Here is a 15,282-nt window from a genome sequence, read left to right as displayed (position 1 = left end):
TTCAGATTTCATAACAATATCATTAAAATCAGATCTTTCACTCCATTATGATGCCTCTCTGCATGAAGATCTGAGAAAATCTCCATGGAAGGCCGCGTCAGGTGAACTTGTAATCAGCCAGTCAGCATCAAGGCTGCTCAATTCTTGGTGCAAGTGAGCGAAGCGCTGAGCTGCACTATTTTATTGTTGTGGATTGTTTATACATTATCAGGGCGTACTGTGAAGAGGCATTATTCTTTTACTGAGATCGAAATTTCTGAATCAAGTTAGTAAAGAAATGAAGCAAATTATTAAGAAAGCTGACATACTTCATTTTGAGTGGGTGTTCAAAGATCACTCAGTGTTCACCTGACGCGACCTTCTATGAAGGTGTCCTTCCAGAAAGGTAGATCTGATTTTAATGACACTGGTTGTGCAAAGAAGCTATCTACTTTAGTATTCCTTTTAAATTGTTATTGATGTACCTTTTCCTGATGTGACATTCAAGGTTATGTCAGCATAACATACACCTAGAAAATAATTAGGCACCCCCTGACAAAAAGAACAGTGATATACCGTTTATGAAAATTAAATTTTCTTGATACTCATTTATAGAATGGCAGTCGATCTCGGGTACAGTCACGACAATAACTGACTGTCGCCCAAACAAAAAGATATATGAATGTGAAACATGATACCCACGACTTTCAAGAAAAGCACTTTGATAGTGATGCAGTAAGGGTATATAAAGTGGCAATATTCCGAGTGTTTAGTCAGCACATGTAACCAGGGAATGCATGAGGCTGTCTGAGGCACTCTGTTGGCAAATTATTGGCATGTATGACACAGGTATGTCCTACAGCACCATTGGACGTCAACTTGCTTTTGACATACTTACCATACTGACATAAGCAGACTCGTAAGAAAGCACCGACAGACACATGAAGTAAAGGATCGTCCATGACCAGGGCCAACCCAAAAGACAAATTTAAGGGAAAACAGGGCTGTGAGGAGACATCCCTTTGCCTCAAGTAAAGCTCTGAAAGAACAATGGCTCCCTAACAGGCCTCTGTCCACCAGAACTGTCCAAAACTGGATCAAATAATTTTGGTTGAAGTCATGATGGGTCATCAGACGTCCCTTGTTAACTGCTCATTAACAGAGACTTCGATTGGCTTGGGGTATGGCTTAATGTAATTGGAATCTGGATCCATTGGTCTGATGAAAGCGGAATCTTGCTGCACGTCACAGAGGGGCCAATGTGGGTGTGGAGACACAGAAATACTGCATATACACCTCGGAACATTGTACCAACAGTCCCGTATGGTGGAGGCTCCGTCATGGTGAGCGGAGCAATATCTCATGGCTGTAAACTGGTAACAGTGCGAAGCAATCTCAACAGTGATCGTTAAATCCAGGACATCCTCAAGCCTGTTGTGCCACATTTGGACAATCATGCACTTGCAACTCAACCAGTGTCTTTGGACAACAATGCTAGACCCCATGATTCTAGTACAGAATTTATGCAAGAAGATGCTATTGACACTTTGCCTTGGCAAGCTATGAGTCCTGATTTGAATCCATTCGAAGATTTTTCGGACATTCTTTGATGTTGGCTGCAGGCAGTGATCTACCAGTACAGAATCTGGAAGCTTTAGGGGTTGCATTGCATCGGGAGTGGCAGCAGATACCTCTTGATCGTATCAGAAGATTCACTGGGGGAATGAGGAGGATAGATTCAGTCATCCAGGCACAAGGCGGTTACACTCGCTACTGATTTTCAGGATTGTAATTATGCTTGTGAGATAACAATGATCGTTTTTGGACAGTAATGGACGTTAATACCTGATCATAGAACTTCCCAGATCCTTAGTTTTCGTGGTTATCAATTTTGCTCAATTACAGTACTATTGCAATTGTGTTATTAATGCAATTAAAATATTGAATATTTGCATCATTCTCTGTGTTTTCATTAGTCAAGTCTCATCTTACCAAAACATTTAATTTTCCATCACAGCTCAGGCTTGACATGAATGATACCTTGTTGTACAGATATGGTGGCAAAACCAGGGGTGCTTAATTAAGTTCTAGGTGTTTATATACAGTAAATTTAATATCTTGAATGGTATTGAAGTTTATGCATATCATGTAAACACTTCCAAGTATCTTTCCAAGTATATACGGGTTGAATGACATTAATTCTGTAGCAGCTGTGACTAAGGTATTGTTTTATGATGTCTGCAGATAACCAAATAGTGTCTATCGACTGTGGTACCAGCACCCACGGCTGCTGCCCAGATGGGCAGACATCTGCCTCTGGACCCAACCAAGAAGGCTGTCCCAATGGGGGCAGCCCTGGAGGGAGGGAGTGTCGGCGTTCCCGCTACGGCTGCTGTCCAGACAGGGTCACACCTGCCTCTGGCCCACACAACTATGGCTGTGAGGGTGATGGGTGTGAGAGGTCGGCCTACGGCTGCTGTCCAGATAGCAAGACCAAGGCAACAGGCCCAAACCACCAGGGCTGCTCATCAGGTCATGGGTCTTTTGATCCAGGTAAGCTTTATGAAAATGTGGAATTCTTTGAAATCCAAAGAGAAAATATGAAATAAATCATACTGTGACATTTGTGCATCTACACATATGTTGAATGTACATTAAAAGCACTCAGCAACATCACTCAACAGACCTGGTTGATGGACTGACTGGAGACGATAAATATATCTTCTTGACTACTAGAGTCATCATCCCGAGGCAAGAGAGTTAACTGACTAAAAAAGTCCAGTTTCCACCCTTGCCGAACTAGGCTGGTATTGTGGAGTTACATTTTGGCTGGACTATGAGTCTATGCATAGTCCAATAAAAATCGCGCAACAAAATCGAAATCCGGTAAGTAAACTGTCATGCCGATTTTGGTCGATTGCAGGATTTAAAAAGCATGTGCACCGCCAACTAGTTGTTAACTGATAGTTTCGAAGTTTTTTCATGTTTTTAATCAAGGTGCTCACGTGATTTGATGCACTTCGCGATGTAAGACCCGTTTTTTCACAATATAGGTCCTGTTTTGAATAAAATTCAAGTGAGACGAGAGGTGGAATCTGATTGGTCCATAGGAGAGGCTTAGAAGGGACATAACTTGTAATAAGCACTGGTGGCGCTACGATCGAGCCCAGGAATTCCAGCCAGGAACGGCAAGGGTGGAAATTGGACTTGTAAAGTCAATTAACTCCCTTGCCTCGGGAAGATGACTAGAGTTGATATTTTCCACACCAAGTTAAAATGTCCAACATCATTGTGTGTATCAATAGTTGAGGTCTACAGGGCAAAATAGGTTCCAAGTCTAGTATCCCTCCCTTGCCATGACAGCTGACTAATAAACCCAGTCCAGCTGCCCTGTCAGACTGTTGTCATGTGGAGTGATGTCAAACATGATCCTCTCTTCATGATGTCATTGACGTCTTCAAACACCTGGTGGGACCACCTCCGTGGTCTAGTGGTAGAGCGTCCGCCCGGAGAGCGGAAGGTCCGGGGTTCGATCCCCAGCCGCATCATACCAAAAGACGTTAAAAGATGGTACTTCTTGTTACCCTGTCTGGCGCTTGGCATTAAGGGGCTAAAACAAGGACTGGTCGTCTCGGAGTCAGTATACTGTGTCTGAGTGGGGTATTCATGTTAAACTGCGGCATGGTATCTCAGTGAGCTAGCACTATAAATCGGCATCAGTCCGGACTAGTACAAGCAGCCACACACACACATACACGTGCATGCACGTCGCTATATAAGTGCAATAATCTTGAACGCGATGTTAAACCCCGTTTCACCTCACCTCACTTCAAACACCTGCTTAATGACATTTGGCTTGTTTCTTTTAATTAGGAATTACTAATAAAAAAGACCAGTACCGGCTGTGTGGTAATTCCAGTGAGAACCGCTGTTACAACGCTAGTTACTGCATTTATATTGCATTTGAAACTATTCCTTTGCTCTTGGTAGCTGTACACACTATATTGCCTACCGTATTTTCTTGAGTATAGTGCGCACCCAAGTATAATGTGCACCCCCCTCTAGCGGATTCAATATTTTGGAAAAAAAGAAATTTGAATATTATGCGCAGAAAAAATAACACCGTACCCTTCAGCGAAGTCCGGCAAACGAACGGGTGATGAGAAACTTTGTCAGTACAAATTCAAAATTTGTGATATAAAATCACCAGACATGTTTATTTACCGTTTAAATTGTATTTTTTGTTCCACTAGGCATTGTTTTATATCCAGGGATTAAGATATTGATTCTGATAAAGCTTCTTTTCATTCAGTTAGATAGGAGGGCCTGATGCCACTATTTTCTGAAACATGGTGTACAGTGAAATATTGTTAGCATACATATGCCTGACGTCCAGAGTATTCAGTGTCTGTCCATACCTACTGGAAACACTATCTCTAGTCATGTTAGGAAGTATTCCCACAATTTACCCACAAATGACTGGCCCCCACACTTCCCACTCCTGGTTAACATTCTCACAGGGGGAGGTAACTCCTCAATGTTTTCCTTGACCAGATACCAGATGTTGGAAGACCCAAGGCTTCCTGATAGGCAAAATAACATAAATACGCAAGTGCTATGGTATTTAAGTTGAAGGTTCTCCGGACCTGAAACATGAATCATGGCAACATTCACTTCATGTCGTTTGTAAGACGATATGCTCTGTTGGAGGGCAGTTTTGGTGATAATATTTCTGAAGCAGATGTGGACGTGGATGTAATTGACACTTATCTGTTTCTTGATTTCTTCTTCATTGATTATTTGCCTGCTGAACATTGTTTGGATAACACACATGAGATACTGCACATGTTGTGCATGATAATAAATGTAGAGTGTCTAATATTCTCGTCAAGGACGTAGTCATAGCTTGGCGACATGAAGAAACTGCAAGTGTTTTGATGGAGTGCCAAATTGATGTGTTTTCCCTAGAATTGTGTCTTGTCAGCATGTTCTAGTGCCGCCAACCAGCAGACCGAGAACCGAGGAGGTGTGTGTGTGCAGTCTCTGGTGTCATGTTCCAAATAGTCATGATATACTCTTAATAACTACTGTAAATCATGAAATTGATGCTAGGATGAGATTAATGCAAAAAATGCTCACATTAATAAAGCGACACATTTTTTTCTGGGCATATTGGAGTAAATTGTCATGTCAGGTTCACTGCACATGGCCGGTAAAGCAAAAGCAGTTGTGGTGAATATATAACAATCACATTTATGTTCAAGGGATTGCGCTAACCCGTGTAACAACACTAATGGAACCTGTACAATGTTTATCATTGAGCCCATCTGTCTCATTTTAATAGACCGTGGTCTAGTGGTGGAGCGTCCTCCCGGAGAGCGGAAGGTCCGGGGTTCAATCCCCAGCCGCGACATACCAAAAGACGTTAAAAGATGGTACTTGTTGTTACCCTGTCTGGCGCTCGGCATTAAGGGGCTAAAACAAGGACTGGTCGGCTCGGAGTCAGTATACTGTGTCTGAGTGGGGTATTCATGTTAAACTGCAGCATGGTATCTCGGTGGGCTGGCACTATAAATCGGCATCCGTCTGGACTAGTACAAGCAGGCACACACACACACACACACACACGTGCATGCACGTCGCTATATAAGTGCAATAATCTTGGACGCATGCAGTATTTATCAATGTTGATATGAAATATGTGTATATATGCTTCTGCGATGCTGACAGATTAATAACCTGTTCTCTGAAAAAAAAATTAACAAATGAACTCAAATGCTTTCCTCATGTGGCAAACAAATCTGTTAAAATACAAATCTAAATCTTTCCTCGGTTATCATTTTAATCACTGTACTTGAAAGAAATTGTAGAAAAAAATAACTTAACATCTCTCAAAACACTGATAAATAGTTGTTTTTATGGTTAATGTGAATAACAGCAACTCTCCAGAGATTGTTAATGTGGGTTGTGTCTGCTGAGCTATCTACAGGTAGGTGGCAACACCAGCAAACCGAGTCTCAACAGGTGGTGTTGTAATGCTCTGTTCCCAGGGGTGTAGCAGTTAAAACAGTGAGCACATTGCCCACGGGATTGGCCCAGGACTGCCAGGGACGGTGCAGGGGTGTCAGCCTAGGACTGCCAGGGACGATGAAGGGGGTCAGCCCAGGACTGCCAGGGACGGTGAAGGGGGGTCAGCCCAGGACTGCCAGGGACAGTGAAGGGGGTCAGCCCAGGACTGCCAGGGACGGTGAAGGGGTGTCAGCCTAGGACTGCCAGGGACGATGAAGGGGGTCAGCCCAGGACTGCCAGGGACGATGAAGGGGGTCAGCCCAGGACTGCCAGGGACGGTGAAGGGGGGTCAGCCCAGGACTGCCAGGGACAGTGAAGGGGGTCAGCCCAGGACTGCCAGGGACGGTGAAGGGGGTCAGCCCAGGACTGCTAGGGACAGTGAAGGGGGTCAGCCCAGGACTGCCAGGGACGGTGAAGGGGGTCAGCCCAGGACTGCTAGGGACAGTGAAGGGGATCAGCCCAGGACTGCCAGGGACGATGAAGGGGGTCAGCCCAGGACTGCCAGGGACGATGAAGGGGGGTCAGCCAAGGACTGCCAGGGACAGTGAAGGGGGTCAGCCCAGGACTGCCAGGGACGATGAAGGGGGTCAGCCCAGGACTGCCAGGGACGGTGAAGGGGGTCAGCCTAGGACTGCCAGGGATGGTGAAGGGGGGTCAGCCCAGGACTGCCAGGGACGGTGAAGGGGGTCAGCCCAGGACTGCCAGGGACGGTGAAGGGGGGTCAGCCCAGGACTGCCAGGGACGGTGAAGGGGGTCAGCCCAGGACTGCCAGGGACGATGAAGGGGGTCAGCCCAGGACTGCCAGGGACGGTGAAGGGGGTCAGCCCAGGACTGCCAGGGACGGTGAAGGGGGGTCAGCCCAGGACTGCTAGGGACAGTGAAGGGGATCAGCCCAGGACGGTGAAGTGGGGTCAGCCCAGGACTGCCAGGGACGGTGAAGGGGGGTCAGCCCAGGAATGCCAGGGACGGTGAAGGGGGGTCAGCCCAGGACTGCTAGGGACAGTGAAGGGGATCAGCCCAGGAAGGTGAAGTGGGGTCAGCCCAGGACTGCCAGGGACGGTGAAGGGGGGTCAGCTCAGGACTGCCAGGGACGGTGAAGGGGGGGGTCAGTCCAGGACTGCCAGGGACGGTGAAGGGGGGTCCAAAATACAAGCACAGGAGCATGGTAAGGGGTGTGGGTTTGGTCTGACGTCACTTTTAACAGTTATCAAATTATATGAGGACGGGACTGATTATTGTAGGAGGAAAGCCCAAAGTGATGCAGGTCCCAGATGTTTAACACTTGGTGAAACCCATGAGCATGAGTATGGTGCTGACAAACCTAGAAACATAATCAGGGCGAGCTGGGATTTGAACCCACATTCATAGGTTTCGGGTGTGCCGAAGAGATGCAGCTCTACACAGTGAATTGTGGCACCTTGGATGCTTTGGCCACCCATGCCCCCTGAGTGGGAATGGAGCCATAAATATATATTGTTTCTGTTCAAGTTTATTAATTATCTATTATCATATTATGTCTGTTACATAGATCTGGGTGCAGTTGTACAAAAGCAGTCTTAGTGCTTAGGTGATCGTAGCTGCCATACCTTAACATAGACTTACCACAAGGTTGTTTTGTACAATGATACCCAGGACCATTGCAGTTACTGGGGATATGGTCTTCAGCAACCCATGCTTGCCGTAAAAGGTGACTATGCTTGTCGTAAAAGGCGACTAAAGGGATCGGGTGGTCAGGCTCGCTGACTTGGTTGATGCATGTCATCGATCCCAATTGCGTGGATGGATGCTCATGTTTTTAATTACTGGATTGTCTGGTCCAGACTCGATTATTTACAGACTGCTGTCATATAGCTGTAATATTGCTGAGTGCGGCGTTAAACAACAAACCAACCAACCAACTACTAGGGATATGCAAATTTAGATTTCAGATGTTTATTAAAACAAGTTACTGTTATTTCCTGGTTCATACTAGATCTACCACAGATAGTATACTAAACTGCAGGGCTAAAGAATCTACCATATATCGCAGTCTATAAAGTGACCCTACATATAAGGCTTCAAAATTGAGGCTTATTTATACACCCCGTCTATAAAGCGAATCGGAATGAAGCACATCACAAGCACATACACAATCCCTACATTTGCAATAAAAACATGTTTGTCTTCCACAGAAAATAATTACATCGAATTCAGGTTAACAAACATGACAACAATTAAACTTGGTCAATGCAAATTTGAAATTTGAGATAAAACATCACTAGACATGTTGATTTACCGATTAAATCATATTTCCTGTTCTGCTAGGCATCGTTTTATATGCAGAGGATAAGATTACTGTATGTATTGTCTCATAAACTAAACCGGAAGCAGCCATCAGCTGTGCACACGTTTTCTTGAGAAATTGTTTACCAAGAAATGACAAATGTTATCAAAAAGTTACAAGGCCAAAACACTGCAAACTTAAGGTCCAAAACGCAACTATGACACCCGCATCAAATACATCACCGTCAAATAACCATTTCTTGTTTGGTTCATTTTTAGCCACCATCACACATGGGTGTATACTTTCTTTTGCCTGACAGTTTAGTACATGCAACAGACATTTCAGGCAGGCCGTTACAGCATGTTTATCTCATTGACAATGATAAATACAAACTGTTGATGAAATTCACTCATGTTTTGGAGATAAAATACGCGTGTAGGAGGAAAATATATAATCACTGATATCTCTACACTACCTTGATGTCAGATTAACACAGCAGTGGTGAAGAAAAACAAGTTTAAAACTAATAAGAGCATGTGATACCTCGAGTCAAATTTTCAGGATATGATAAACAAAATTAGTTGTTTGGAAAACTTCAGAAAGCATTATCGCAAATGAAGTGCTCAAAATAACAAACACATTTGGCAGTGCCTGTCTGAAATGTAAATGTATATTGGGAATGTAGCGGGGTAATTCTCCCCCTTGTCGAAGGGCAATGAGGGTGGGCCAGTGGTGATTACATACACAGGGGGTAAGACAGATAGACAGGGGGCTGATACCACAAATATCTCGGGGTCACGCAGACACGTAGAGAAAGGTTAGACACAAACAAAATATGAGTTTAACTGTTTGAGAGGTGATTCACCTTACTTCTGTTGCTACTGACATTCAGTACACATCTGACACCCTTAAGATGCCTCCGGTTACGTCATCCATTGTTTTAAGAGGTGTCAGATATTCCTATGACCTCTAATGATCATTATTGCTGTCTTTGACTAGGGAATTTTGGAATTTACAAATTATCTGATATATTATTATCAAATAATCTGACTTGTTTTCTGTTGTAAGAGGATAAAACTGATATTCGTATGACCTCTAATGATCATTATTGCTGTCTTTGACTAGGGAATTTTGGAATTTACAAATTATCTGATATATTATTATCAAATAATCTGACTTGTTTTCTGTTGTAAGAGGATAAAACTGATATTCGTATGACCTTTACAAATTATCTGATACATTAATTTCAAATCTAACTTAAGGTTTCAAGGAATAATGATATGGCAAAGGTTTCTGAGTATACCGCCATGGAAACCTCAGATTACACATGCTTGTTGGCAGAATGAAGTCCTGATGACTTTTTACAATCTTTATAATTTTAGACTGTACTTCCTGTGATGTAGGTCTTATAACATTTTATAACCTAATAGCTGCTAAATAGGTCTTTACAAACATTATGCTTACCATATTTCTTGTCACAGAACATGAGAAATTTGTGATTTTTTTAGGACTAGTCCAGAAGACCAGTGGAAACCATATTTCATGTCTTCAGAGTTTGTAGCTAGTCCTGCTTGAACAGGACAAGAATGTTTCCTATTTCTTTCATTTTCTATCAGTTTTATTCACTTCCAATTTGCAGAAAACTTGAAGCCTTGAGAACTGGAATTATAGCCCTTAACTGCTACTTGTCAATGAGGACGTCCTTCATTGGATGTTAACATCTCCTCTGCACAATTTGGTAGTCTCAAATTTAGAAGGCTGTAACACTATATCGTCTCTAGGAATTCTTTACAAAGTCATACTTTTTTTTTTTCTTGTTGGTTTGTTGTTTAACACTGCACTCCGCAATATTCCAGCTATATGGCGTCTTTTTTTTTAATAATTTTTTTTTTCCATGTTTCTTGTAAAATGATCAGAAACTGAAATGTGCGAATGCATTTGAGTGATATCTTAAGAATATTTATCGTCTTCTACATGTTTTAGAGAAACACGCTCGGTGTAATGTGAAACCAGTGTTGCATTGACTAGGCGCTGGTCGAGTCTACTTCTGTTTGGGAGCTATAGGGGGACTACCAACTCAAATATTTGTTTTTGCTCGACATTTGACATATTTTCTCAATTCATTCTAACATATTTGATCTTTTTTTGTTGGCATCTAAGCTGTATAAACACTCCTCCTTGGTCATGCTTGTAATTGTAAACCCTTGAGATGAGCGCCTTGGGAGCAAGACCTTGGTTTCACCCGCGACTCTCTACTTGTGGAATGAAAGAAACATTTCCACAGTATAGTGGATGATGAGGAAGGATTTTAATGTAGCTTCTTTCATTGTTTTACAGCCATTGTTGAAGATTCACATTTCTTGATTCATCATGACAAGATTCAGGACTTGATATTTGCCTTTGTGTTGGTTTAGCTGTCAAGTGGTACCTGGGTGAATTCCGTAATGAACTACCTGCTAGAGATAGTTGTGAGTCAGGGATAATCCCATGCTAGAGATAGTTGTGAGTCGGGGATAATCCCATGCTAGAGATAGTTGTGAGTCGGGGATAATCCCATGCTAGAGATAGTTGTGAGTCGGGGATAATCCCATGCTAGAGATAGTTGTGAGTCGGGGATAATCCCATGCTAGAGATAGTTGTGAGTTGGGGATAATCCCAATGGTGGTGGCTAAAATCTGCCATATTTTCTCTTCTTCGTGTCACTGGAGATTTTCACATTGGAACCACGATGTCCTCCCATTTAGGCAAAACGCAACATCGATCAACATATTTAGTAACAGTTCTATATTACGCCAGTATGTGAGCTGTCCACATGTGTGCAACATAGTGAATGTTGGTAAACAACGGTATTGTGGGTCTGTTCTGGATGAGGCGTTCCTTTTTCTTTTTATCCTCAATGAAGAGTCATAGCGACTGATTTACGACACCCATTGTCTGAAGAACATTTAATTGCAAAGGCTCATTACCCTGGAGCCATGACATCTATATGCCTTGAAACACTTAATTGCTGTTATTTATAAGATGCTAATCCTGATTGTTAATCTCCATTTTTGTGTACATCGACCGTCTGCCATCCTGAATGAGATGTGCAAGTATGTCACTGATGAATTACTGTTTATATTTATATTTATTACTTACTAATGTCAGGTGACCTTGGCTATATAAGAATTGGTCCAAAGAGATTGAAAAAAAAGAAAGGTCTTACCCTTAGCCTAGCTAGGGTTATCCTGGGTCCTCCGGGGCACCTAGACAACAACCACTATCACTATGTGCTGACCTGGCACATAGTGTCTTTTGTATGTATATATCTACATGTATAGAGTAAAACTGTATATACCGCAAGCCTTCGTCTCCAAGTTGTCACTTCCTACTGAGAACCATACGTCGGCCCCTTGCATATACGAGTATACAAATTATTCATTTATCAACGTCAGACGACACGCGTTGTTAGAAGGACAGAAGTGTTTTTAACCAGCACTAAGTCATTGACCTGACCATGCCCTTGAAAATGTTCATGTGTCTTCGAGTGTCAGCACACATTGCGATGGACTGGATTAAGGCAAAATAAATCTAAGATCATAACAAATTAATTTTTAGATTTTCATCCCAGCCCTCCTCATACTAAAACACAGTGCCTCACATCACTCTATATTTTACCTGAATATCGACAGCCAAAGAAAATTGCTATTTGTATTCCTCTTACTTTATGTAATTGAGAAATCCTGATAATCTGTCGTCACCAGTAGAATCAACAGGTTCAAGTGATTACTCCGACTTAACCATGTTATGGTTAATATATTTTTTCTCTATGATTTTGCATAATGACCTTTAGCTGCAACAGTTTTGCTTGTTAAAATTGACGTTCCGAATTGCGTCTGAATTCCTTGCTCAGAATCAACTGCAACAACAAGAGCATGATGTCATTGTAGCAGGGCGTGGAGTCATCCCACAGATGACATCCTTACCTTGTCAGACTGCTGACGGGGTTAACCTCTTTGGTCATGTGGACAAGACGTCAGACCTCTGATCAGAAGGTCCGTGGTTCTAATCCCATCACGGGACTCGGAAATTTTATGGCCGTTACATTATCATGACAATATATTTTATTCCAGAAAACATTGAGGCTTTATGTGAGTAAGATCAGTTAGCGTACATGTATGCTTCGGACATCGTGTTAAAGAAATAATGTATAGTGTCCTGAAGCCTGTGGACGTTTAGATACTTACTCTGGTTGAGTGTACACATAGGCTGATACGAGCACTTTGTCTGCAGCGACATGTGGCCAGCCTGAAGAGAAGGGCGACTGCTCCGACTACTCCGCACAGTGGCACTTCAGCATGGTGATGGGGACCTGCTCCCAGTTCTGGTACGGGGGATGCGGGGGCAATGCCAACCGCTTCAACAACCAGAGTGACTGTGAAAAATCCTGTGTTCATGTTAAAGGCCCAGGTGAGACATTTACCAAGACAATCGTGTAGATCCAGGTTAGAATTGGTCTTCTGCAGCCTTGCTTGTTGTATGAGTGAGTGAGTATGGTTTTACGTCGCTTTTAGCAATATCCCAGCAATATCACGGAGGGGGACACCAGAAATGAGCTTCACACATTGTACCCATGTATTGGAGTGACAAGCGAATGCTTAAACCACAAGGCTACCCTACTGCCCTCTTGTTATAAGAGGATACTAACATGATCTGGTGATCAGGTTTGCTGATTTGGTTGATGCACGTCATTATATCCCAATTGGGTAGATGAATGCTCATGATGTCAATCACTGGATTGACTGATCCAGACACAATTATTTACAGACCATCATCATAGCTGGAATATTGAATAGTGCAGTGTTAAACAACAACAAACACCAATAAAAACAACATCTGCATGCACTCTCTCTGTGCACAGACTGCCTGCAGGGTTTGGCCCAGAAACAAAGGTTACCATCTGACTTTAGATTACTGTCTACACTGAAATGAACCATATCTCTTTTGCACTTCCATTGACAACTTATATCAGTGACAGAAAACTAAATTCATGATCTGGACTAAAGTACTCACGGAAATGAAAAAAACCTGTTTTTGTCGATCTCAGATTTTAAATAAATGCAGTTAATATACAAAATATATAAATATTCAAACAACTCAATTAGTACTAATTGGGCCTTGGCACAAAAACAGTGTAAAAGTGTGTAAAAATATGAACAAAACAGACTATTGTGAAACTGAGCATAACCAGGTGTTAGTAGATCAAGGTGAATGTCCATGACCTATGACACCTTGACGACAGGTGAAAACAGGTGCTTGAAACCCACGTGCATGTGATTTGTCAGTGGTTAGTGATTTGTGAGTGGCATTGTGGGATAGTGAATCATCGTCAAAATATCAGAACGTAAAAGTAACATATTCCCTTCTCAAACAACAACTTACATGTCATTATTATTATGTACATAAACATAGCTGTTATTTTTATTGTTGTTTTGATAACTTTTTTCCAGGCTAATTTGCATAATGCCTATAGCCTGTTTCTGCCATGTCAATTTGGACTTAGTGTTTTATTTTTTAATGTTAAAAGTGCCTACAAATTACCTCCTGTAAAGTATATTTGTATTGAGCACTGAGATAAAACTAGCAACTCCAGACTAGGCTAGTACTTTTCCAGTTGTTTTGTTATTTCGTATTTACATCTGCGTAATGCTTTGTGTCGATTATTAAATCCAGCAAAACATTTTTTTTCATTTCCATGAGTACTTTAGTACCTGACAGCATAACATATGTGTCGATGTTTGCAGGTGCATGTCGGTTGCCCAAAGCTAAGGGACCCTGCAAGGCTAGCAAGCCGAGGTACTACTTCCACCACCAGAGTGGGGAGTGCAAGAAGTTCACTTATGGTGGTTGTCGTGGAAATGCCAACCGCTACCACTCGAAGGCCGACTGTGAAAGGAAATGTTCAGACTCCACCTACATTGATTCAGAAGGTGACGATTTTTCACTGACCTTAAAGAATTTACTTAAAACAAAAATTTACTTATTCATTGAGATCTACCAAGGAGGATGCTATGTTTGATGGAATTTTGAGAAACATTAGGCCAGGCGTTTTATATTTTTCGGATTACAGACCCACCGACTCTAATTTTTTAGAAAATGTAAAAAAAAAATCCGATTTCCATTTATTTCCCCCTCTGATAGCCGCGTTGTCATCACCTTCTAACAAAAAAACATATGAATTTACCGTTGTAAACTAGTAAAGAGATACATAATCGATCTTTGTTGATCTCGAAGCCGAACATGAATAGCCTCCCTTGACAATTGTCCGTGTTGTAAGTGGTAGAATTTTTATTGTTATAAGGGGCTTTGTCGTCACAAATGGCAGTCTTTTGAGCACAAAATATTCTGCATTAAAAAAAAATGTATCTGGCTTTTTTTTCCCCCCTCCTCCAACCCTGGACTTTGGGCTGAAAAATCTGTAATCCTAAAAATAGGAAAAGCCTGGCCTTAGGATAGTCCGAACTTCTGACATGACTTCAGCAAAATAGTAAATTCTTAAAGAAGCCCCTTTATTATGTGTTGTGTTGATACTACACAGTGATCTGTAGTATTTTAGTGTTTTTAAGTGGTTGTGTTTGCATCATGACACACTGTAGAGCCACCTTCTGCATTCTCAATTTGTCAGAGTTCAAGTCTGTTTTCATTTTTAATTAGTGACTTTGCTGTCAACCTTTCAATAGAAATCTTACCAGTACCAACAGAGCACTGCATATATCAACACATTGTTAAGGATGAAAAGTGTGAAACAAAATGGCGTTCTTATGTTTGTAAGACGATGATGGCCCAACGAAGTCCCTGTGCCGGTCGTCTCGCTACGGGTGCTGTCCAGACGGCCGAACTCCCGCCACTGGAGCCAACAATGCAGGCTGTCCAGCTTCATGTCAGGTAACTGCAACACACTCACATCATAACCATCAACCACAGTATGCAGG

At 42.3% G+C, this 15,282-nt stretch overlaps 1 protein-coding gene across 1 annotated transcript in view; it reads left to right on the top strand.

Moving 5' to 3' along the window:
* Positions 1-15,282, top strand: part of LOC124132412 (papilin-like) — a 48,505-nt gene that overhangs the window by 10,759 nt on the left and 22,464 nt on the right. Inside the window, exons 8-11 of the mRNA XM_048403468.1 lie at positions 2,224-2,532; positions 12,584-12,760; positions 14,095-14,280; positions 15,123-15,235. Coding sequence (XP_048259425.1) covers positions 2,224-2,532; positions 12,584-12,760; positions 14,095-14,280; positions 15,123-15,235 — 785 coding nt within the window. The remainder of the gene's footprint in view (positions 1-2,223; positions 2,533-12,583; positions 12,761-14,094; positions 14,281-15,122; positions 15,236-15,282) is intronic.

Source organism: Haliotis rufescens, unplaced genomic scaffold, assembly GCF_023055435.1.
Source record: "Haliotis rufescens isolate VD_foot unplaced genomic scaffold, xgHalRufe1.0.p SCAF_3, whole genome shotgun sequence".
Lineage (NCBI taxonomy): Eukaryota > Metazoa > Mollusca > Gastropoda > Lepetellida > Haliotidae > Haliotis > Haliotis rufescens.
This window is presented reverse-complemented; position numbering and strand designations above follow the sequence as displayed.